Source organism: Gymnoscopelus microlampas (genome assembly GCF_963454915.1).
Source record: "Gymnoscopelus microlampas genome assembly, chromosome: 15".
NCBI lineage: Eukaryota > Metazoa > Chordata > Actinopteri > Myctophiformes > Myctophidae > Gymnoscopelus > Gymnoscopelus microlampas.
The window spans coordinates 36,380,221-36,404,092 of NC_139952.1; the positions used below are offsets into that span (position 1 = coordinate 36,380,221).

Here is a 23,872-nt window from a genome sequence, read left to right on the forward strand (position 1 = left end):
ACTGGTTTAAACAACATTAGGAAACAAGCAACTACAAGCTTGTTTAGAAACAAGCGCAAAAAGCGCAACCACATTAAAACAAAAACAAAAAAAGCCCAAAGTCGCCTATAATAAGCAAACGTGGCAACATGGACACAGGCATGCGCATGGCCGCGGAGGCGGAGCGTGCATGTGCTGTTTCAACCAATCAGCTGAGCAGATACCAAACAACCGGCCAGTTTAAATCCAAACGGCTGCAGCTGCAGCGGATCCATCCATCAGGCGTTTGTTTGGTAGTTTTTTACAGCCGGAGAGGAGAATTCATTGAAGTCAGCAGCAAACACAGTAGGGAAACGAATTAATTTATACGTAATTCATAACGGGCAGCCAACCAGGGCATTATACGGGTTTCTGTCTCATATGCTGACGATGAAAAATGTCCACTTTGTTTCTATACTGTGTGTGTAGTGAGTTAACAATCCTCTTGTCTGTTAGGAGAAAAACAACCAATCTGCTACCCTGTTCGCTTTAGCAGTCTTGAGAAACTAGGAGAGCAAACGAAACTACAACATGGAGGTGGGTGCTGTTAACTTTGTTTATTTACAAATACACGACACCCATATGGCAATAAATTATAACTTTGGATTGTTATGTTTTGGGTGGATCCTTGCTGGCCTTGGTTCAAGACTATCATAGGTGTATTTTATCAAGTCTGACTGACTTGTATCTATGCAAAAAGAATCGTTTAAATGCCAGTGTTTTTTACTTAAGTAAAAGTATCAATACTGCAATGTAGAAATACTGTTGCAAGTACAAGTCCGGAATTCAAAATGTACTTGAGTTAAAGTACAACTTTATTGGTATAAAATGTACTTAAGTACTCATTATCAAAGTACTCATAATGATACGATGGGAACTATGCACAAAAACGAATTTCACCCACTTCTGTAAACATGTGATGGGACCAAAGCTGACTCATTATGCAGAATGTCACATGACATTTCTCAAGTATTCAAATGTGTTAAAGCTTTTGAAAATGGCAGATCTACAAGCTCACAATGCGTTGTGTCATTCTGGACTGTAGTGGAGTAAAAGTACTGAAAATTGAAAATGCTCCAGTAAAGTAAAAATACCAAGTACAGTACTGAGTAAATGCACTTAGTTACTTTATCATAGATGTATTTTACATAGGTGTAGTCTTGATCCGAGGCTAGGTCTGCTATAATTAACTTAAATTATTATGTGTGTGTGTGTGTGTATATAATATCCAACAGAACGCAGACCCTCCCAAGTCGGTCTCTCGTCTACCCTTGCCCATGAGCTCCACAAAGAGGATCCTGGCTAACGCTGCAGAAAACCATGAAAGCCAGCCTGCCCAGGTTTGTGTTGCAAACATTCCTAATTATACTGTAAATACTTGACCATCGTGTAAGGGGTCACTCTGGGATTACTAGAATGCCCCGTGACTTAATAGCCTAGCCTTGTGTACATTTTTGTATCCCACTCCCAGGTCAGGACCACCTGAAGTTTAGTATGTTTTTGTAAATTGCTTGAATTTCCTGCTAAATATGGCAACCACAAGGGCTGGGAGAAAGTTGTGGTTGTACTATATTTATAATGCCGTTCGTTGGCAGTTTATTGTTCTGATCCCTAACCTTTTCTGTTCCTGCAGAAAAGGCAGCGCAAGGACCCAGAGGCGGTCGTCAGACCAAAGGCAGCAGCCACTGTCATCGGCTCCAAGAGACCCACAACAGCCACCGCCAGACCCTCTGTGTGTAAGTCGAAAATGCTCAGTGAGAGACTCTGACCGTGTACAAATGTAACTATATGGGTGCCCTGTAAGATTTGTGGGTCCAACCCATCTTTAGGACCATGTCTTGCATTTGACATGAATTTCAGCTTTGATTTTAGTTCTATGAATACAATTTAGGCATTTCGCAGACTTAATCCAGAGTGATTTAGTATGGATAACACAAGGTAATCCATCAAATGCATAGAAATGGTAATCTAGGATCATGGGTAAACCAAGAACCTATCATCAGTTTAATCTGTCAATTTGAAGCTATACACACTATAGGATGCCAGGTCTACCAATGACCTGGCAGCTGTCTACATAACATGCTATCTAAATATCGTAACCACTGTCAACCTTTGTGCCTCTGCCTCTCAGCTAAACCAGCCAGATCCATGGCGCCTCCTGCTGCGACCGTTGCTGCTGGGCCTTCTAGAGGTAGACTGTCTGCATACATCTAATTTATCTATTGTCTGCATACAGAGGTTAAACTGTTAAAAGCAACCCATAGTATTGCGATGTCAGAGCCAGGCCACAAACGGCAATAGATGGCTGATTATAATTGTCAAGTGCTAAACACGAGGCACAACGACCTAGATTGGGTAACCTAATCAAAAGGAATCTCCCCAGACCTAGATATCAACCCTAGTCTTTGTGCAGTTTTGAACACTGCCCTGCTAAGCATAGACTTTTTGCACAGAGCCCAGGAAGGCCTCCAGCGAGCTGATTACACCCCAGTAGCTCTGGGTGTCTCCCATAGACCCACATTGTCTTTGTGCTGCCCTGCACAAAAGAAGCTAAAGCAACAAAACTGCGTGGCCCCATGACCCGCTCTTATGCCTGAACGGGGTTAATGGTTCCAACGCCTAATGACTACAAAGGGCAGGAAAGATATTTGCGGCTTGATTTGCTCTTCAGTTCATCACATTGTTAAACCAAACCTGTTGGTATAAAAGTAATAAATAAAACTAACGCACATTCTGATGTCCTACAGGTGTTTCTAAAAGGCCCGTTTCAGCCACAGTTCCAAAAGCAGGTGTGTCAGCGCCCTCCGCGGGGGCAAAGCGACCCAGCTGGGACTTAAAAGGCAAGGTCGCTGACATGGAGGGGAAGCTCGCCACATACCAGACCAAAGTCAAATCTTCTGCCCAAGACAACGTGTCGCTGAAGGCTGCAGTGACCGAGAAGGACTGTAAGATCAGAACCCTGCAGAGTCGCCTCAGGTATGTCATATCACTAGGGATGTAATGGTTTGAGCCTGACCGATTGTGGCGAGTCCTTGACCACTGATTATCAATATTTAACGGATGTTTTGTTTAAAAATTAATAAATGTCCATCTTAGTTTATTTCTTTAGGTACGTAATGCATATATCAAATTGTGTATTCATTGTAATTAAGTTAAATGTTCATACAAATAAATGATACACGCAAACTAAACTTTATTTCATTTAACCACTTGTGCCCTGTTCAAAAAATGTAAAAAGCTATAATGACATTGCCAAAATAGGGACGCCAGGTTGAAAGTGCTGAAATATCAGGACACATCATCTGCATAATTACTGGTTGGGCTCTAGTAACGGTATTTCGTTTTTGGCCAATAAAACCGTGCGTTTTCCCCACCAGTGAGTATGAGGTGGAGCTACAGGTCCTGTCTGGGGTCAAAGCTGATCTCCAAAATGCAATCGGCAACAATGTTGAGCTACAGAGGCAGCTGTTGCATTTGGAGCAGGAGCACAAGGCCACAGAGACCCTCAGAGACAATGTGGAAAGAGAGCTGCAATCTCTAAAGGTAAGCTATTCATCATTACCATGCATTTCATTTCTAATAAATAAAGCCTCTGAACTTGTCTTGAACACACTGTCTCTTTTGCTTTCCCCACCCAAGGTTTATTGGGTTTTTTAGGCATTATGGACAGACTAAATTAAAATTCAGTTGACTTGAAACCTATGGTTCTTAAAATGTAATGTTCTCTCCGCTTCTCTTAAAGGTGAAGCTGTCTGCAGCCGAGTCCAGCCTGACTTGTGTCCAGACGAGCTTCAGTTGTACCCAGACGACACTCCAAGAGACCGAGGAGAAGCTGGCTGCTCACCAGGAGACTGTAGCCCGCCAGAAGGATGAGCTGCACTTTGGCGAGATGGAGCGTCGGCGCCTACATAACATCATCCAGGAACTCAAGGCAGGTTTACCATTGTAGGGCTCTGGCTGCATAGAGGGATGGAGAAGGGTGTTCTGTTTGCCTCTCCATAGACATTAGTGCACCGGTACACGCAAGATATGCCCATAATTGTGAACCCTCACAGCTTGTAATGCAGTGGATTGCAATATGTAATGTTTCAAATTCAGTGTTTGTTTTCCTTGAAGATTGCACTTCAACCTCAGTTGAAAGGTAACTCATCATGGGTTGAGGCTTCTTGAGTACTGCATGCTCTTTCAAAGACGGTGATGAATGAACAGTTACTTGTTGACCTAAACGGACAATTGTTCTAAGCGTTTTGAATTTTTTGTTTTACTGAAAGTAATACATACTGCTGACAGGTGTAATACTACAGTTCCTTAACCTTCCTACACCAGCCCTGCCCTACTAACAAAAAATACTAGAGGGGGAACAATTGCATTCAGTAATGAGCATCAGTTGTAGTGCTGGTATCTTTTGGACTGTAAATGGGACAGGTGTGCGGCTTTCCTTTTCTACCAAGTCTTGTGGAGAGATATGAGCCACTCTTCTCTGGTTCAGTTCTAAGAGTCTGGTATTAAACGTAACACACATGCTGTAGCCCTAATTTATTATAAGCCTTATTATAAAATGTGTGCACTTAACTGTATCTCTCATTTCTTAATATCATATACGTGTGTATATAGACAGTCTATTGTGAGTATGTATGCAATATTTTCTTTACCCTGACAAGTCATTGTTTTGAATTCAAACAAACTGGTTTCCTTCTATAGGGCAACATCAGAGTTTTCTGTAGAGTGCGCCCTCTGATGGCTGGAGGAATGGATAGTCACATCCAGCTCCCTGCTCATGACAACAAGTCCCTGATTCTGGCCAAGAGTGAGGAGGTGAGTCCCATTATGCCCTTATCAGTTGGTTGGACCAATTTGACATAAAAAAAGATTAAACACTGAACTTTAATCTAATAATACTTGGACTATTATATACAAGCTTGTGATGCGCCATGGCCCGTTGTGAGCTTGTACATGGGCTATTTTTTTTAAAGGGAAAGTGAATGGGGTTTATGGTCGAGTCTGAAACTTTGCCCAAATCTGTAGTCTTAGAATAGACTACTGATGCCCCAGACTGACCCCATGAAGTCTGAGAACTACATTGGGTGTAACAGTTATTGGACCGTGTCTTGCTTTGTCGTCACTGGATTCATATTGGCAATGTTCCTTTATATACTTTATCGTCGCTGGACATGGCATCAACTAAATTATTTGTACCCTTCAGTCTCATACAGGCCGAACAGACACGCAGAAGAATTACTCCTTCTCCTTTGACCAAGTCTTTGGGCCCCGTTGCTCACAGGAAGAGGTATTTATATATATGTGTTTATATATATTCTCACTCACTGACCTGTTGGCTATGTTAAGACTTCTTAATTAGCTGTTTATATTTTTTTGTTTCTCTCTCCTTCCTCCAGGTCTTTGCAGAGATCTCCCTCCTTGTGCAGTCGGCCCTGGATGGTTACAATGTATGTTGTTTCGCGTACGGCCAGACGGGGAGCGGCAAAACGCACACCATGGAGGGAGAAGACACGGAGGATGGCAGGGGAGTCATTCCACGGGCAGTCCAGCAGGTGTTTAAGGCAGGAAGGAAACTGGAGGAGCAAGGCTGGCAGGTCAGTCATCCTGTGGGTTTCTTTTTCCTCCAGAAAGGCATCTGGGTGAAATATTGGTTACTATTGTAATATCCTCACACTAAATGTGAGTCTGGGGGTGATCTGACGCTTGACAGTACTTAAAGTTGAAATGTACTTTGGTCTAGGTTTTCAATTAACCTTATTTGTGGAGGAAAAGTTTTCTCACCAATAATCCTCCCCGTTTCCCCTCAGTTCTCCTTCACAGCAAGTTTCGTGGAGATTTACAATGAGACTCTGCGTGACTTGCTGTACACCGGCAAGGCCAGCAACCGGCCTGAGCACGAGATCCGGAAGGCTGCCAACAACACTGTGACCGTCACAAACCTCACCTACAAGAAGGTCACTTCAGAGGACAAGGTACAGCAGCACACTTATATTTCTATGTCAGTAGTTGTCCTGTGTAATATTTCTTACATTGCCACTTTCAACCTAGTGTCCCCATTTAGTTCGCTAAAGCAGTTGCTATTTAAAAATAAGTCCAATAGCTGGGTGGTGGCCTGAAGTGCCACATCATGCTCATTTCTCTCCAAGCTGACTGAATATGCCAATTCTATGTCACCCCATGTCAGGTTAACAAGCTGATAGCCCTGGCAAACCAGAATCGTGCCACCGCTCAGACCAGCGTCAATGACCGCTCCTCCCGCTCCCACTCCGTGTTCCAGCTTGACATCGTGGGAGAGAACGCGGACAGGGACCTGAAGTGCAACTGTGAGTATCATTTAAAAGGGGGCTTCAGCCACTTAATCACTAATCATTTGCGTGAAACATTCCATCCCTGTCTTCGTGTAATTTATTGGTGTCCGCGTTTTGCTTGCTTGGTTACTGCACCAACCCTATAACGTAATGTTCAATTCTGATCTGGGAACCTGTGTTTCATAGAGTCCGTGAAATTGTCTGTACAAATTGCTTTAAAATTTCATTGATGGGTTTTCAAGCTACAATTTTATTGACTTGATTATTCAACTATTTTTCTCAAACCAACTTTTTCTTATCACTGACTATGTACTCTGTACAGCTACCCTATGCCTGGTGGACTTGGCCGGCAGCGAGCGTGTTCAGAAGAGCCAGGCTCAAGGCGACCGCTTCAAAGAAATGACGGCCATTAACGGCTCCCTCACCAACCTGGGCATTGTCATCACTGCCCTGGCAAACAAGGTCTGTGATTCTCTGAACCCTGCTCATCTGATGCTGAATTGAATGTCACTCACTTGTTTAATTTCCAAGTCTGGTGCTTTTTTGACTGGAGCATCTTTAATATTGATGAAAATATAATTGAGTTTTGGGGTTCACTTATGCATTGCGTAACGCCTTCTTGGAAATATTTATGATGCCTTGTGTTGGTAAGGAAAAACTTCTGGTTTGGAGCCAGGCTAAAACAATACTTTCCTTGTGTTCCAGGAGAGTTTCATTCCATACAGGAACTCCAAACTGACTTACCTTCTGCAGGGATGTTTGGGAGGAAACAGCAAAACGTGAGTTTGCTGAACTCTCTGTGCTTTGTGCACAGAGCATAATTATTCTGAACTGTACACACATTGTCAGAACGCATTATGACTGATTTTTACTGTCTTTTTCTCACCCCATCAGGCTGATGTTTGCCAACATCTCCCCAGAGACTGACAACTTTGGGGAGACTTTGAACTCTCTGAGGTTTGCTAGCAAGGTGGGTGGTACTTATTACGTATTCTTTCTTGAGCACACTTTGTAACCATTTAAACTGGGGTTCAAAACACAAATCTGTCTCCCTGGTAACCAAACATAATAAATTAATTAAGCACTGTATTTGAAAAAAATAGAAGTAACTTTGTGAGCTAGAAGATCAGCATTTTTGAAAATATATGTAAAATTGGTAAACAATCCTATATTTGAGAACCATGCTATATTTTTTCAAAAGATGACTGTTAATATGCTTCACTAGTGTTGCTCGTATTTTGACTTTTGTTCATGTCAAGTCGGTGTTGGTGAACTTCTATCATCTATAACATTTTTTGTTCTTTTCCAGGTGAATGACTGCGTCATTGGCACGGCTACAGCAAATAGGAAGTAGCCGTCGCTATGCCTCGGATGACGCATTGGCCTGTCCTTCCACCGGCTTCAGGTGGTCCTTCTGGAACCTCAAATTGTTGCCCTCCACTCGAAGTTTTAATTGCGTATAGTATGTGCATATTATATGTTTTTGTAATTGCGTATAATGCAGCCATATTATACGTAGACCTATATTATGCTGTCTTATTGTTGCTGGGGGGGAAAAATGTTTGTCTAAAGCAGTTATCTCTTTTTCTTTTTTTTTTAACTGACCGATTGTGTGAAAATGACTCGCGACCTGTCGCAATGCAACGTCTCGTGACCTTGTAAATCTGCGGTTTTCTTTTTTTAACATTTGTACTTTTAAAAAGTGTCCAATAAATGTTTTTCATGCCACATGTTGTGTTGTTACTTTCTGACTGGGATGTTTTGTTTCATCACTACATAGAAGATGAACAAGACATTTAGAGTGGTTCATGGAGTAGTTTCAGAGGCAGGGAGGGTTAAATGTGTGGAACACTTTGGCAAAAAAACACCTTTAAACCTGGTGTCCCTGTTATTAAAAAATGGCAGCTAAGAAGTTCTGTCAGGAGCGTGGAGCATGTCGATCCATTTTTGCTCATGCATGTACGACGCACTAACCTTAACGTCAACTATCAGGATATTTTAGAGCACTTTGTGCCTCCGCTCTGTATGTTAAGCTTTATGGAGATGCTGATTTGTTTTTCCAGCAAGACTTGGCACCTGCCCAGTGTGCCAAAACTGCTAGTATTTGGTGTACTGACCATGGTATTACTGTGCTAACTGATATAAAGTTTCACTTTTTGAGTGAAGTCTGAAGGTTATGTATAATCACATCTACAAAGTAACTAAAGTTTTGAAATTAGTATAGTGGAGTAAAAGTATGATTTTTGCCTTAGATGTAGTAGAGTAAAAGTATTGAATTCTAAGTGCTCCGGTAAAGTAAAAAAATACTTCAAAATTGTACCTGAGTAAACTTACTTTCCACCACTGATTATGTAGGAGATGGGTCAACGCAATGCTTACATTTGTAATGAGAGTTATTTATCATGTTTGTTACCAAATCCCACATTTGTCGTCGTGAAATCCCTTATGTCTATATATGGGTCCTTTAGGGGATTCCAGGCCCCCTCCAGCTAAATGATACATAGTTAGGGACCAAATGGACCCTTACAGGTCTAACTGAGTGTACAAATGGAACCAAATGTTGGACACTTGCAGGTCCAAAATGTTATATAAAAATAGCCGCTCTACAAGCTCAGAGTGATTCGCGTTGTGAGACAAAATGTAATGCCTGAACTCCTACAGTGCTTGTCAGGGTGGGGGGTCCCCAGTGCAAATATAATTATTTGGCAGGGGGGCGTGGGCCGCAAAGGGTTGAGAACCACTGGCATAGCATACTGTACCAGACTGGGGGTCCTTGAAATTAAAAATGTCTGGGTACCATCTATACTTCACTCCCCAATACTCTGACTTGAATGAAACACAGGTTACAAAACGATGTATAACAAGTGCTTTTTATTGGCCGCATTGCATAGCAACCACCTGATGAGACACACACACACACACACACACACACACACACACACACACACACACACACACTCACATCATCACATGTTTCCATGGGAACAGTCTAGACAGCTGTGCTGCTGGGTCTCTTTTTTTTCTGTCGGCTAAAGTCTGGCTCGTCTGTCTGGAATGCCCTTAAAGGGGACGCGTCCCTTTTAATGCTGTCTGTCCGCAGCAGAACAAGATGGACAGCAACATCCTCAGCAAAGCTTTGCCTCAAACTTTAGGGGCAGGTTAAGACTGTGACAAGCCCCCCGAATCGGGCTTCCCTTGAGCAAAAAGAAGCTCGGCCATATTGTGACGAAGAGGAGTGGGCGTCATCTTTATCGGTGAGTTTAATGATCTCTCGACACGTATTGCATGCATTTTAGCTTTGCAAGCCCACTTGAGCTATGGCTAACAGGCTAGCATCATCCAGTGGTTCTCAAAACCTTTTGATTTCAAGGACCACCAGAACTCTGAGAGTGTGCAAATGGGACCCAAATGGACCCGGTCCATTTGGGTCCCATTTGCACACTCTCAGAGTTACAGACCTGCAAAAGGGTCAATTTGGAACCCCCCTTCAAGGAACCCTGATGGTCCCTGCCTGGACCCCAGTTTGAGAACCACTGGACCAGACTTCTTCTTGTAATAGAAGTAATAATAAATAATAGAAGTAATAATGTAGAAATACTCATGTTACAAGTAAAAGTCCAGTATTCAACATTTACTTGAGTAAAAGTACAGAAGTATTGGCATGAAAATATACTTGTACCAAAAGTAAAAGTACTCAATTTTCCCCATTTTCACGAGTTTGCAAATGTATAAAATGTATGAAAAATCTTTTGAAAATAGCCGATCTACAAGCTCACAATGCGTCGCATGGTGACGCATTGTGAGCTTGTAGATCTGATATTTTCAAATGGCCGAAATGTATATAGGGCTGAAGTGGTTAATGTATGTTTTGTAATGATAATCAAAATCTACAAAGTAACTAGTAACTAAAGTTAGTAGTGGAGTAAAAAGTACAGTATTTGCTTCTGAGATGTAGTGGAAGTAAAAGTAAAAGTATAGAAAATTGGAAATACTCCAGTAAAGCAAAAGTACCTCAATTGTACTATAGTTACTTTCCACCACTGATTATACCCCAATGTAGAAGCTTTATATAGTGCCAGTATTATGTCATTTCCTATGCCAATCTGGTGGCATTGGTGAAGGACCAACAACATGGACAGTTTATTAAGTGAAATAGAAACATTCTGGCATTCATGTACAGTATATACACATCATTCATTCATATTCAGCGCTCTGTTCAGGCAGTATGGCAACTTTGATTTCATCTGCAGGTGCACTGCCTGTTGCACTTTTACTGTACCTTGATATAGCTACCTCACTGAGTATGGAAAGGTATATGAATTAAACAATATATAGACATGTTTTTGTCTTTATAAATGTACACATGACCACGATGGAAACAAGCCGATAGGGCTTTTGTGTTCTCCTTTTGATAACCATTGTAAACCGTACAATCTGCAAACTGTTAATAAAGTATTCAATCAATCAATCAATCAATTTATCAATGAGGGTAAAGAAGTACACAAAGACTTTTGTAGATACATTAGTAGACAGTAGTGTATAACAAGCTGTGCATGACCATGCTGTTATGTTCATCTAGAATCTTGATAGTAAACAAGGTTGACACAAGAAAGTAGCAATTGAGAGATTAAAGCAGGTGCCTTACTGTAGATTATACTACCATATTATAAGTGGTATAATCTAGAGCAGTGGTTCTCAAATATTTCCACCATGTCAAGGACCCCCAAATTGTATTTGGTTGCGGACCGCTATCAGAAAATAATTTATGCCAAAAAGTGTTGTTAAAAAAAACATTTTCCCACAATCTTTATTTTTAAATGGACAAATTAGGGTTGAAGTAGTTAAACTGATTATTTCCCTGGGGACCCCCTGAAACCCTGCTCAAGTGGGTCAAAGGGGGACCCCTGAGTGCCCCAAGACCCAACTTTGAGAACAGCCTGTCTTTTGAATTGAATTGAATACTTTTATTAGTAAAACATGTAAACAGCACAAGGTACAGTCAGACATTAAGGCTAAAGGATAACACAAAAAGTCCTGGGGACTTGTTTCTAGGAGAAGTGTTAATGGGTTAAATGTTAAATGTTAATACCACTTATCGGTCATCATTTCATGTGAGGTTGTAACTTGATCTCAATTCCCCAGATGCAGTCCCTGTCTGCGGATGCGGGCTGCACTAGCAGCTCAGGGTCCAGCGGCACCCCCACGGGGTCCATGGTGCAGGTGTGCTTCCCCAGCGCCCAGGCCTCCGTGCTGGACAGCCTCAACAGGCAGAGGGAGGAGGGCCGGCTCTGTGACCTCTCTATCCAGGTCCAGGGACAGGTGTTCAAGGCCCATCGCTGTGTCCTGGCCGCATCCTCACCCTACTTCCATGATCAGGTTGGAAGAAAGGGGGGGGGGGCACATAGAAGTTCATTGTTTATTTCTTCTGCCGGTCTAGGTAGTACCGATCAATCTGTCCTCTTATTGATCTATCGATCGTTTTCTTGCATGCTGTCATCAGTAGCAAAACAATGACGCCGCCGTTTCTGCCTAGAAAGGCGACAAATGCACTCCACATACATTTGTGTTCATGACAGGGACAGGCAGTTGGTCAAAAAATGTATAAAGTGAAATAGAATGTTTTTACCCTTTCTGTATCCATTTATTTATTGTATTCTTGTCTTTGTTTTTTCCTCCGATTCTTACCATTTTAACATCAACTTTATATGCAGTCTAGGACCAGTAAACGATGGTTGGCTACCTGCCAGTGTGAGTGGGACAAACTTACATAATCAAAATTCACCAGCATCAGGCAGGAAGGAGGTACTTTGGGTGGAGTTAACAACTTATGCCCTACATATTTCATCATATGACGAATAGCGGAAAATAGCTGATCTACAAGATCTCAACCTGTAGATACTGAAGGCTATTTGCGCTTTTTATTATTATTATAATTTTAAAATGGACAAGATGGACAGGAAACAGGGATAGAGAGATGGGGAGAGACATGGAGCAAAGATTGTCAGGAACGGGACTCGAACCCGCGATGCGCTGTCAGGCTATATTAGAGCCTAAGTGCCCGGACCTATTTTTTACAATTTCCACCTAAAATGACATGCCCAAAAAAAAGATGCCAGGTTGAAAGTGGTTACGGTTAAGAGAGACAAAGGCAGAGAGAGGTAGAAAAGGGGGGGGGGGAAGAGAGAGAGAGAATAGTGCATGAAGAGAATGAAACAAGCATTACACTCATACTCATCACAACCTGTACCCCCCCCCCCCTTCCCCCTCAGGTACTACTGAAGAACATGTCCACCGTGTGCATCCCCGCCGTGATGGACCCGCTGGCGTTCGAGAGCGTGCTGAGCTGTGCCTACACGGGCCAGCTGCGCATGTTGCGGGAGGACATCGTCAACTACCTCACAGTGGGCAGCGTGCTGCAGATGTGGCACATCGTGGACAAGTGCACCGAGCTGCTCAAAGAAGGCCGCGCCGCCACGGGGGCCGGCGGGGGGGGCGGAGGGACCAGAGGCGGCGGGGGGGAGGACGTTCAGACGGGTGGTGGCGTCAGCGGCGGAGCGGGACCATCCAGCAGCAGTGGCGGCGGCGGGTTGTCGATGAGGGCAGGAGGCGGAGGTGCCAGCGGCGGTAGTGACGGCGGTCAAGGACAGGCCGTGGGGTCCAACGACCCCCAGCGCACCCCGCAGCCCCCCAGCCACCCGTCCCTGAGCGAGAGCCAGTCGCCCAGCAGCACCAACTACTTCAGCCCCAGGGACGCCGGCGGCTTCGGGGGAGGCGGAGCGGCCACCGCCGGGGCCTCGGGAGACGGAGCCGGCGCCAACCACACCCCCGGCTACTGCACCCCCTCCGGGGGAGAGGAGGCCTTCCTCATTGAGGAAGACGAGGAGGAGGAGGAGGAGGTGGAGGTGGAAGAGGAAGAGGTGGTGTACCACCAGAGGAAGAGGGAAAGAGGAGGGAGCGCGAGGAGGAAGAAGATGAACTCGGGGTTGGAGCAGGAAGTCGGGGTCAGCGATAGTTTCGGCGTGTCATCTTATCAGGCAAGAGTCACGCGCACACACACACGCACACACACACACACACACACACAGAATACTTTATTTCACACACTTTCAACTCATTGCATACCTATAAATAATATACATATTATTTGTATATGTAATATACATTATTGTACTTTGTTACGTAACATGTTGTTAAAAAATTTTGTATCGTTCTATTCTTCTGTATGCATCGGCTGTGGTCCGTACAGGATGGAGACGAGTTGGCCCAGAAGCGGCCCACGTACAGCCAGCCCAGCATCATGCCCCGCAAGCAGTGGGTGGTGGTGAAGACGGAGCGCGCCGATGACGACGACCTCATCGTGGTGTCCGGGGACGAGGGGGGCGAGGATGAGGATGAGGAGGAGGAGAGGGAGATGGAGATGGCGAGGGAGAGGGAGAGAAGCAATTTCAACATCTCCAACGTCCGGAGCCTGCATGCCGAGCTGGGGGGAAGAGCAGACACAGACATGGACACACAGGTCAGCGTAGGACCTATTTTGGCCATGCCATTATAGACATTAAATCAATTATAGACATGTATTTATTTTTTAAGAAATCTGTTTTTTGTATTTCTGAAGGGCTAAAGTGGTTAATGAAAATGATGTGGTTCTTTTATCATTATCAACAAATGATGACATATAAACATTAAATCTCTTGGGATTCATCTTTATAGTTACAGTACACTCCTGAAAACAGAAATAGAGCTAAATTGACATGGGTCAAGTTAAGGTTAAGGTTTGTGTTTTGAATCAGTGCCACCAGGCCCAGTGTCAAAGGCAAGCATGTGGACAACTTTCTCAATTGACACATTCTCTGTTGATTTGTTACTTTTCAAAGTAAGTCAACATATTATGTATTATTTGTATTATATATATGCATATTATTTTAACCTCTAAAAGATTTGGACATAACCACCCCCACCTTCCACTTCCCCATTCCTCTGCAGGTGGACTACTGCCATACTTCAGAAGACTACCTCAAGTTTGAAAGCAGCCTCATGGACCAAACTCTAGCCCAGCACCTTCACGACAGCGCAGGGGGCCCGAGCCAGAGCAGTAACCGGGCCGTCTCAGCCCTGCTGGGACAGGTACAGTCTGCAGCCTGTGGAATATTTGGAATATTTTTTAAACATTCTAACAACACAAATCTGGTACAGGGCTCCCTGGCACAAAACATTTTCAGATGGGGATTAGGGACAAATTACATGTTAAGTTGGGGGTCCTTGACATGAAAATGGTTGAGAACCACTGGTTTAAACAACATTAGGAAACAAGCAACTACAAGCTTGTTTAGAAACAAGCGCAAAAAGCGCAACCACATTAAAAAAGAAAGAAAAAAAAAGCCCAAAGTCGCCTATAATAAGCAAACGTGGCAACATGGACACAGGCATGCGCATGGCCGCGGAGGCGGAGCGTGCATGTGCTGTTTCAACCAATCAGCTGAGCAGATACCAAACAACCGGCCAATTTAAATCCAAACGGCTGCAGCTGCAGCGGATCCATCCATCAGGCGTTTGTTTGGTAGTTCGTTTACTTCGTTACAGCCGGAGAGGAGAATTCATTGAAGTCAGCAGCAAACACGGTAGGGAAACGAATTAATTTATACGTAATTCATAACGGGCAGCCAACCGGGGCATTATACGGGTTTCTGTCTCATATGCTGACGATGAAAAATGTCCACTTTGTTTCTATACTGTGTGTGTAGTGAGTTAACAATCCTCTTGTCTGTTAGGAGAAAAACAACCAGTCTGCTACTCTGTTCGCTTTAGCAGTCTTGAGAAACTAGGAGAGCAAACGAAACTACAACATGGAGGTGGGTGCTGTTAACTTTGTTTTTCAAGTCTGACTGACTTGTAGCTCCATAAAGAACCTCTCACTCCGCTATACAGCTCCGAGATGAGGTTCTATGTCGTCCTCTCCCAGGATCGGTCGAACGTCCGCCAAGGCTCCGCTGTTTACCCTTTTGTAAACGTCGTATCCCAAAACTAATGGTAGATTCCAAATCTCACGGATGTTTTAGGTTTGGACCGGAGCATAATATTTTAGGTCCTGGGCCAAACTACCCGTTTAAATCGCTTATTTAGTCAGCCTGTGGCCATGTTTCCCATTCAACCCGGAAAACCCCCCTACGTCCGCTGCCAGTACTGCTCCCGGTTTGGCTACAATGGGAAACATGGCCACAGGCTGACTAAATAAGCGATTTTAAACGGGTAGTTTGGCCCAGGACGTAAAATATTATGCTCCGGTCCAAACCTAAAACATCCGTGAGATTTGGAATCTACCATTAGTTTTGGGATACGACGTTTACAAAAGGGTAAACAGCGGAGCCTTGGCGGACGTTCGACCGATCCTGGGAGAGGACGAAATAGAACCTCATCTCGGAGCTGTATAGCGGAGTGAGAGGTTCTTTATGGAGCTAACTGACTTGTATCTATGCAAAAAGAATCGTTTAAATGCCAGTGTTTTTTACTTAAGTAAAAGTATCAATACTGCAATGTAGAAATACTGTTGCAAGTAAAAGTCCGGAATTCAAAATGTACTTGAGTTAAAGTACAACATTATTGGTATAAAATGTACTTAAGTACTCATTATCAAAGTACTCATAATGATACGATGGGAACTATGCACAAAAACGAATTTCACCCACTTCTGTAAACATGTGATGGGACCAAAGCTGACTCATTATGCAGAATGTCACATGACATTTTTCAAGTATTCAAATGTGTTAAAGCTTTTGAAAATAGCAGATCTACAAGCTCACAATGCGTTGTGTCATTCTGGACTGTAGTGGAGTAAAAGTACTGAAAATTGAAAATGCTCCAGTAAAGTAAAAATACCAAGTACAGTACTGAGTAAATGCACTTAGTTACTTTATCATAGATGTATTTTACAGTGGTGTAGTCTCGATCCAAGGCTAGGTCTGCTATAATTAACTTAAATTATTGTGTGTGTGTGTGTGTGTGTGTGTATATAATATCCAACAGAACGCAGACCCTCCCAAGTCGGTCTCTCGTCTACCCTTGCCCATGAGCTCCACAAAGAGGATCCTGGCTAACGCTGCAGAAAACCATGAAAGCCAGCCTGCCCAGGTTTGTGTTGCAAACATTCCTAATTATACTGTAAATACTTGACCATCATGTAAGGGGTCACTCTGGGATTACTAGAATGCCCCGTGACTTAATAGCCTAGCCTTGTGTACATTTTTGTATCCCACTCCCAGGTCAGGACCACCTGAAGTTTAGTATGTTTTTTTCAATTGCTTGAATTTCCTGCTAAATATGGCAACCACAAGGGCTGGGAGAAAGTTGTAGTTGTACTATATTTATAATGCCGTTCGTTGGCAGTTTATTGTTCTGATCCCTAACCTTTTCTGTTCCTGCAGAAAAGGCAGCGCAAGGACCCAGAGGCGGTCGTCAGACCAAAGGCAGCAGCCACTGTCATCGGCTCCAAGAGACCCACAACAGCCACCGCCAGACCCTCTGTGTGTAAGTTGAAAATCCTCAGTGAGAGACTCTGACAGTGTACAAATGTAACTATATGGGTGCCCTGTAAGATTTGTGGGTCCAACCCATCTTTAGGACCATGTCTTGCATTTGACACGAATTTCAGCTTTGATTTTAATTCTATGAATACAATTTAGGCATTTCGCAGACTTAATCCAGAGCGATTTAGCATGGATAACACAAGGTAACCCATCAAATGCATAGAAATGGTAATCTAGGATCATGGGTAAACTAAGAACCTATCATCAGTTTAATCTGTAAACTTGAACTATACACACTATAGGATGCCAGGTCTACCAATGACCTGGCAGCTGTCTACATAACCTGCTATCTAAATTACAATATCAAAACCACTGTCAACCTTTGTGCTTCTGCCTCTCAGCTAAACCAGCCAGATCCATGGCGCCTCCTGCTGCGACCGTTGCTGCTGGGCCTTCTAGAGGTAGACTGTCTGCATACATCTAATTTATCTATTGTCTGCATACAGAGGTTAAACTGTTAAAAGCAACCCATAGTATTGTGATGTCAGAGCCAGGCCACAAACGGCAATAGATGGCTGATTATAATTGTCAAGTGCTAAACACGAGGCACAACGACCTAGATTGGGTAACCTAATCAAAAGGAATCTCCCCAGACCTAGATATCAACCCTAGTCTTTGTGCAGTTTTGAACACTGCCCTGCTAAGCATAGACTTTTTGCACAGAGCCCAGGAAGGCCTCCAGCGAGCTGATTACACCCCAGTAGCTCTGGTTGTCTCCCATAGACCCACATTGTCTTTGTGCTGCCCTGCACAAAAGAAGCTAATGGGTTAATGGTTCCAACGCCTAATGACTACAAAGGGCAGGAAAGATATTTGCGGCTTGATTTGCTCTTCAGTTCATCACATTGTTAACCAAACCTGTTGGTATAAAAGTAATAAATAAAACTAACGCACATTCTGATGTCCTACAGGTGTTTCTAAAAGGCCCGTTTCAGCCACAGTTCCAAAAGCAAGTGTGTCCGCGCCCTCCACGGGGGCAAAGCGACCCAGCTGGGACTTAAAAGGCAAGGTCGCTGACATGGAGGGGAAGCTCGCCACATACCAGACCAAAGTCAAATCTTCTGCCCAAGACAACGTGTCGCTGAAGGCTGCAGTGACCGAGAAGGACTGTAAGATCAGAAGCCTGCAGAGTCGCCTCAGGTATGTCATATCACTAGGGATGTAATGGTTTGAGCCTGACCGATTGTGGCGAGTCCTTGACCACTGATTATCAATCTTTAACGGATATTTTGTTAAAAAAATAATAAATGTCCATCTTTTGTGGCGAGTCCTTGACCACTGATTATCAATCTTTAACGGATATTTTGTTAAAAAAATAATAAATGCCCATCTTTTGTGGCGAGTCCTTGACCACTGATTATCAATCTTTAACAGATATTTTGTTAAATTAATACATGTCCATCTTAGTTTATTTCTTTAGGTACATAATGCATATATCAAACTGTGTATTCATTGTAATTGAGTTAAATGTTCATACAAATAAATGATACACGCAATCTAAACTTTATTTCATTTAACCACTTGTGCCCTGTTCAAAAAAATGTAAAAAGACGTAAAGCTATAATGACATGGCCAAAATAGGGACGCCAGGTTGAAAGTGCTGAAATATCAGGACACATCGTCTGCATAATTACTGGTTGGGCTCTAGTAACGGTATTTCGTTTTTGGCCAATAAAACCATGCGTTTTCCCCACCAGTGAGTATGAGGTGGAGCTACAGGTCCTGTCTGGGGTCAAAGCTGATCTCCAAAATGCAATCGGCAACAATGTTGAGCTACAGAGGCAGCTGTTGCATTTGGAGCAGGAGCACAAGGCCACAGAGACCCTCAGAGACAATGTGGAAAGAGAGCTGCAATCTCTAAAGGTAAGCTATTCATCATTACCATGCATTTCATTTCCAATAAATAAAGCCTCTGAACTTGTCTTGAACACACCGTCTCTTTTGCTTTCCTCACCCAAGGTTTATTAGGTTTTTTAGGCATTATGGACAGACTAAATTAAAATTCAGTTGACTTGAAACCTATGGTTCTTAAAATGTAATGTTCTCTCTGCTTCTCTTAAAGGTGAAGCTGTCTGCAGCCGAGTCCAGCCTGACTTGTGTCCAGACGAGCTTCAGTTGTACCCAGACGACACTCCGAGAGACCGAGGAGAAGCTGGCTGCTCACCAGGAGACTGTAGCCCGCCAGAAGGATGAGCTGCACTTTGGCGAGATGGAGCGTCGGCGCCTACATAACATCATCCAGGAACTCAAGGCAGGTTTACCATTGTAGGGCTCTGGCTGCATAGAGGGATGGAGAAGGGTGTTCTGTTTGCCTCTCCATAGACATTAGTGCACCGGTACATGCAAGATATGCCCATAATTGTGAACCCTCACAGCTTGTAATGCAGTTAATTGCAATATGTAATGTTTCAAATTCAGTGTTTGTTTTCCTTGAAGATTGCGCTTCAACCTCAGTTGAAAGGTAACTCATCATGGGTTGAGGCTTCTTGAGTACTGCATGCTCTTTCAAAGACGGTGATGAATGAACAGTTACTTGTTGACCTAAACGGACAATTGTTCTCTAAGCGTTTTGATTTTTTTGTTTTACTGAAAGTAATACATACTGCTGACAGGTGTAATACTACAATTCCTTAACCTTCCTACACCAGCCCTGCCCTACTTCCAAAAATTACTAGAGGGGGAACAATTGCATTCAGTAATGAGCATCAGTTGTAGTGCTGGTATCTTTTGGACTGTAAATGGGACAGGTGTGCAGCTTTCCTTTTCTACCAAGTCTTGTGGAGAGATATGAGCCACTCTTCTCTGGTTCAGTTCTAAGAGTCTGGTATTAAACGTAACACACATGCTGTAGCCCTAATTTATTATAAGCCTTATTATAAAATGTGTGCACTTAACTGTATCTCATTTCTTAATATCATATACGTGTGTATATAGACAGTCTATTGTGAGTATGTATGCAATATTTTCTTTACCCTGACAAGTCATTGTTTTGAATTCAAACAAACTGGTTTCCTTCTATAGGGCAACATCAGAGTTTTCTGTAGAGTGCGCCCTCTGATGGCTGGAGGAATGGATAGTCACATCCAGCTCCCTGCTCATGACAACAAGTCCCTGATTCTGGCCAAGAGTGAGGAGGTGAGTCCCATTATGCCCTTATCAGTTGGTTGGACCAATTTGACATAAAAAAAGATTAAACACTGAACTTTAATCTAAAAATACTTGGACTATTATATACAAGCTTGTGATGCGCCATGGCCCGTTGTGAGCTTGTACATGGGCTATTTTTTTTAAAGGAAAAGTGAATGGGGTTTATGGTCGAGTCTGAAACTTTGCCCAAATCTGTAGTCTTAGAATAGACTACTGATGCCCCAGACTGACCCCATGAAGTCTGAGAACTACATTGGGTGTAACAGTTATTGGACCGTGTCTTGCTTTGTCGTCACTGGATTCATATTGGCAATGTTCCTTTATATACTTTATCGTCGCTGGACATGGCATCAACTAAATTATTTGTACCCTTCAGTCTCATACAGGCCGAACAGACACGCAGAAGAATTACTCCTTCTCCTTTGACCAAGTCTTTGGGCCCCGTTGCTCACAGGAAGAGGTATTTATATATATGTGTGTATATATATTCTCACTCACTGACCTGTTGGCTATGTTAAGACTTCTTAATTAGCTGTTTATATTTTTTTGTTCCTCCAGGTCTTTGCAGAGATCTCCCTCCTTGTGCAGTCGGCCCTGGATGGTTACAATGTATGTTGTTTCGCGTACGGCCAGACGGGGAGCGGCAAAACGCACACCATGGAGGGAGAAGACACAGAGGATGGCAGGGGAGTCATTCCACGGGCAGTCCAGCAGGTGTTTAAGGCAGGAAGGAAACTGGAGGAGCAAGGCTGGCAGGTCAGTCATCCTGTGGGTTTCTTTTTCCTCCAGAAAGGCATCTGGGTGAAATATTGGTTACTATTGTAATATCCTCATACTAAATGTGAGTCTGGGGGTGATCTGACGCTTGACAGTACTTAAAGTTGAAATGTACTGGTTTAGGTTTTGAATCAATTGACCTTATTTGTGGAGGAAAAGTTTTCTTACCAATAATACTCCCCGTTTCCCCGCAGTTCTCCTTCACAGCAAGTTTCGTGGAGATTTACAATGAGACTCTGCGTGACTTGCTGTACACCGGCAAGGCCAGCAACCGGCCTGAGCACGAGATCCGGAAGGCTGCCAACAACACCGTGACCGTCACAAACCTCACCTACAAGAAGGTCACTTCAGAGGACAAGGTACAGCAGCACACTTATATTTCTATGTCAGTAGTTGTCCTGTGTAATATTTCTTACATTGCCACTTTCAACCTAGTGTCCCCATTTAGTTCCCTAAAGCAGTTGCTATTTAAAAATAAGTCCAATAGCTGACCTACAAGCTCACAACATGTGAAATGTGTTTAGCTTTTAGATGGTCTGTTTCTGCCATTTTCCTGTGGTGGCCTGAAGTGCCACATCATGCTCATTTCTCTCCAAGCTGACTAAACATGCCAATTCTATGTCACCCCATGTCAGGTTAACAATCTGATAGCCCTGGCAAACCAGAACCGTGCCACTGCTCAGACCAGCGTCATTGACCGCTCCTCCCGCTCCCACTCCGTGTTCCAGCTTGACATCGTGGGAGAGAACGCGGACAGGGACCTGAAGTGCAACTGTGAGTATCATTTAAAAGGGGGCTTCAGCCACTTAATCACTAATCATTTGCGTGAAACATTCCATCTCATTTGCGTGAAACATTCCATCCCTCTCTTCGTGTAATTTATTGGTGTCCGCGTTTTGCTTGCTTGGTTACTGCACCAACCCTATAACGTAATGTTCAATTCTGATCTGGGAACCTGTGTTTCATAGAGTCCGTGAAATTGTCTGTACAAATTGCTTTAAAATTTCATTGATGGGTTTTCAAGCTACAATTTTCTTGACTTGATTATTCAACTATTTTTCTCAAACCAACTTTTTCTTATCACTGACTATGTACTCTGTACAGCTACCCTATGCCTGGTGGACTTGGCCGGCAGCGAGCGTGTTCAGAAGAGCCAGGCTCAAGGCGACCGCTTCAAAGAAATGACGGCCATAAACGGCTCCCTCACCAACCTGGGCATTGTCATCACTGCCCTGGCAAACAAGGTCTGTGATTCTCTGAACCCTGCTCATCTGATGCTGAATTGAATGTCACTCACTTGTTTAATTTCCAAGTCTGGTGCTTTTTTTGACTGGAGCATCTTTCATATTGATGAAAATATAATTGAGTTTTGGGTTCACTTATGCATTGCGTAACGCCTTCTTGGAAATATTTATGATGCCTTGTGTTGGTAAGGAAAAACTTCTGGTTTGGAGCCAGGCTAAAACAATACTTTCCTTGTGTTCCAGGAGAGTTTCATTCCATACAGGAACTCCAAACTGACTTACCTTCTGCAGGGATGTTTGGGAGGAAACAGCAAAACGTGAGTTTGCTGAACTCTTTGTGCTTTGTGCACAGAGCATAATTATTCTGAACTGTACACACATTGTCAGAACGCATTATGACTGATTTTTACTGTCTTTTTCTCACCCCATCAGGCTGATGTTTGCCAACATCTCCCCAGAGACTGACAACTTTGGGGAGACTTTGAACTCTCTGAGGTTTGCTAGCAAGGTGGGTGGTACTTATTACGTATTCTTTCTTGAGCACACTTTGTAACCATTTAAACTGGGGTTCAAAACACAAATTTGTCTCCCTGGTAACCAAACATAATAAATTAATTAAGCACTGTATTTGAAAAAAATAGAAGTAACTTTGTGAGCTAGAAGATCAGCATTTTTGAAAATATATGTAAAATTGGTAAACAATCCTATATTTGAGAACCATGCTATATATTTTCAAAAGATGACTGTTAATATGCTTCTCTAGTGTTGCTCGTATTTTGACTTTTGTTCATGTCAAGTCGGTGTTGGTGAACTTCTATCTTCTATAACATTTTTTGTTCTTTTCCAGGTGAATGACTGCGTCATTGGCACGGCTACAGCAAATAGGAAGTAGCCGTCGCTATGCCTCGGATGACGCATTGGCCTGTCCTTCCACCGGCTTCAGGTGGTCCTTCTGGAACCTCAAATTGTTGCCATCTGAAGTTTTAATTGCGTATAGTACGTGCATATTATACGTTTTTGTAATTGCGTATAATGCAGCCATATTATACGTAGACCTATATTATGCTGTCTTATTGTTGCTGGGGGGGAAAATGTATGTCTAAAGCAGTTATCTCTTTTTCTTTTTTTTTTAACTGACCGATTGTGTGAAAATGACTCGCGACCTGTCGCAATGCAACGTCTCGTGACCTTGTAAATCTGCGGTTTTCTTTTTTAACATTTGTACTTTTAAAAAGTGTCCAATAAATGTTTTTCATGCCACATGTTGTGTGATTAAATTACTTTCTGACTGGGATGTTTTGTTTCATCACTACATAGAAGATGAACAAGACATTTAGAGTGGTTCATGGAGTAGTTTCAGAGGCAGGGAGGGTTAAATGTGTGGAACACTTTGGCAAAAAAACACCTTTAAACCTGGTGTCCCTGTTGTTAAAAAATGGCAGCTAAAAAGTTCTGTCAGGAGCGTGGAGCATGTCGATCCATTTTTGCTCATGCATGTACGACGCACTAACCTTAACGTCAACTATCAGGATATTTTAGAGCACTTTGTGCCACCGCTCTGTATGTTAAGCTTTATGGAGATGCTGATTTGTTTTTCCAGCAAGACTTGGCATCTGCCCAGTGTGCCAAAACTGACCATGGTATTACTGTGCTTAACTGATATAAAGTTTAAGTTTTGAAATTAGTATAGTGGAGTAAAAGTACGATTTTTGCCTTAGATGTAGTAGAGTAAAAGTATTGAATTCTAAGTGCTCCGGTAAAGTAAAAAAATACTTCAAAATTGTACCTGAGTAAACTT

The 23,872-nt window shown here is 43.0% G+C and overlaps 3 protein-coding genes across 3 annotated transcripts; all 3 read left to right on the forward strand.

The window, feature by feature from the left end:
- Positions 1 to 238: 238 nt before the first annotated feature.
- LOC311062052 (carboxy-terminal kinesin 2-like) lies at positions 239 to 8,056 on the forward strand. Its single transcript, XM_084080820.1, has 17 exons — positions 239 to 324; positions 475 to 555; positions 1,254 to 1,358; positions 1,652 to 1,754; positions 2,150 to 2,209; positions 2,766 to 2,994; positions 3,396 to 3,561; positions 3,761 to 3,949; positions 4,720 to 4,833; positions 5,222 to 5,305; positions 5,415 to 5,612; positions 5,826 to 5,990; positions 6,203 to 6,341; positions 6,649 to 6,788; positions 7,032 to 7,105; positions 7,221 to 7,296; positions 7,636 to 8,056. Exons 2-17 carry the CDS (start codon positions 550 to 552, stop codon positions 7,678 to 7,680), a joined length of 1,893 nt encoding a protein of 630 aa, XP_083936946.1. The 5' UTR covers positions 239 to 324; positions 475 to 549; the 3' UTR covers positions 7,681 to 8,056.
- A 1,371-nt stretch (positions 8,057 to 9,427) lies between these two features.
- On the forward strand, positions 9,428 to 14,594 carry LOC311061772 (zinc finger and BTB domain-containing protein 22-like; the record flags this gene model as incomplete). Its single annotated transcript, XM_084080464.1, has 5 exons — positions 9,428 to 9,580; positions 11,469 to 11,702; positions 12,596 to 13,360; positions 13,573 to 13,842; positions 14,310 to 14,594. The coding sequence occupies exons 2-5, from the start codon at positions 11,469 to 11,471 to the stop codon at positions 14,592 to 14,594; spliced, it is 1,554 nt and encodes a 517-aa protein (XP_083936590.1). The 5' UTR covers positions 9,428 to 9,580.
- Positions 14,595 to 14,806: 212 nt separating this feature from the next.
- Positions 14,807 to 23,326, forward strand: LOC311062104 (carboxy-terminal kinesin 2-like). The gene is made up of 17 exons (XM_084080910.1): positions 14,807 to 14,944; positions 15,095 to 15,175; positions 16,347 to 16,451; positions 16,745 to 16,847; positions 17,248 to 17,307; positions 17,818 to 18,046; positions 18,604 to 18,769; positions 18,969 to 19,157; positions 19,928 to 20,041; positions 20,430 to 20,513; positions 20,612 to 20,809; positions 21,025 to 21,189; positions 21,466 to 21,604; positions 21,935 to 22,074; positions 22,318 to 22,391; positions 22,507 to 22,582; positions 22,922 to 23,326. The coding sequence occupies exons 2-17, from the start codon at positions 15,170 to 15,172 to the stop codon at positions 22,964 to 22,966; spliced, it is 1,893 nt and encodes a 630-aa protein (XP_083937036.1). The 5' UTR covers positions 14,807 to 14,944; positions 15,095 to 15,169; the 3' UTR covers positions 22,967 to 23,326.
- The last annotated feature ends 546 nt before the right edge of the window (positions 23,327 to 23,872 follow it).

Coding starts and splice junctions, on each gene's coding strand:
- LOC311062052 (XM_084080820.1), top strand. Junction 2,210..2,765: donor TGCTGCTGGGCCTTCTAGAG/GTAGACTGTCTG, acceptor GATGTCCTACAG/GTGTTTCTAAAAGGCCCGTT. Junction 7,297..7,635: donor CTCTGAGGTTTGCTAGCAAG/GTGGGTGGTACT, acceptor GTTCTTTTCCAG/GTGAATGACTGCGTCATTGG.
- LOC311062104 (XM_084080910.1), top strand. Junction 20,810..21,024: donor TGGAGGAGCAAGGCTGGCAG/GTCAGTCATCCT, acceptor GTTTCCCCGCAG/TTCTCCTTCACAGCAAGTTT. Junction 21,605..21,934: donor CAGGGACCTGAAGTGCAACT/GTGAGTATCATT, acceptor TACTCTGTACAG/CTACCCTATGCCTGGTGGAC.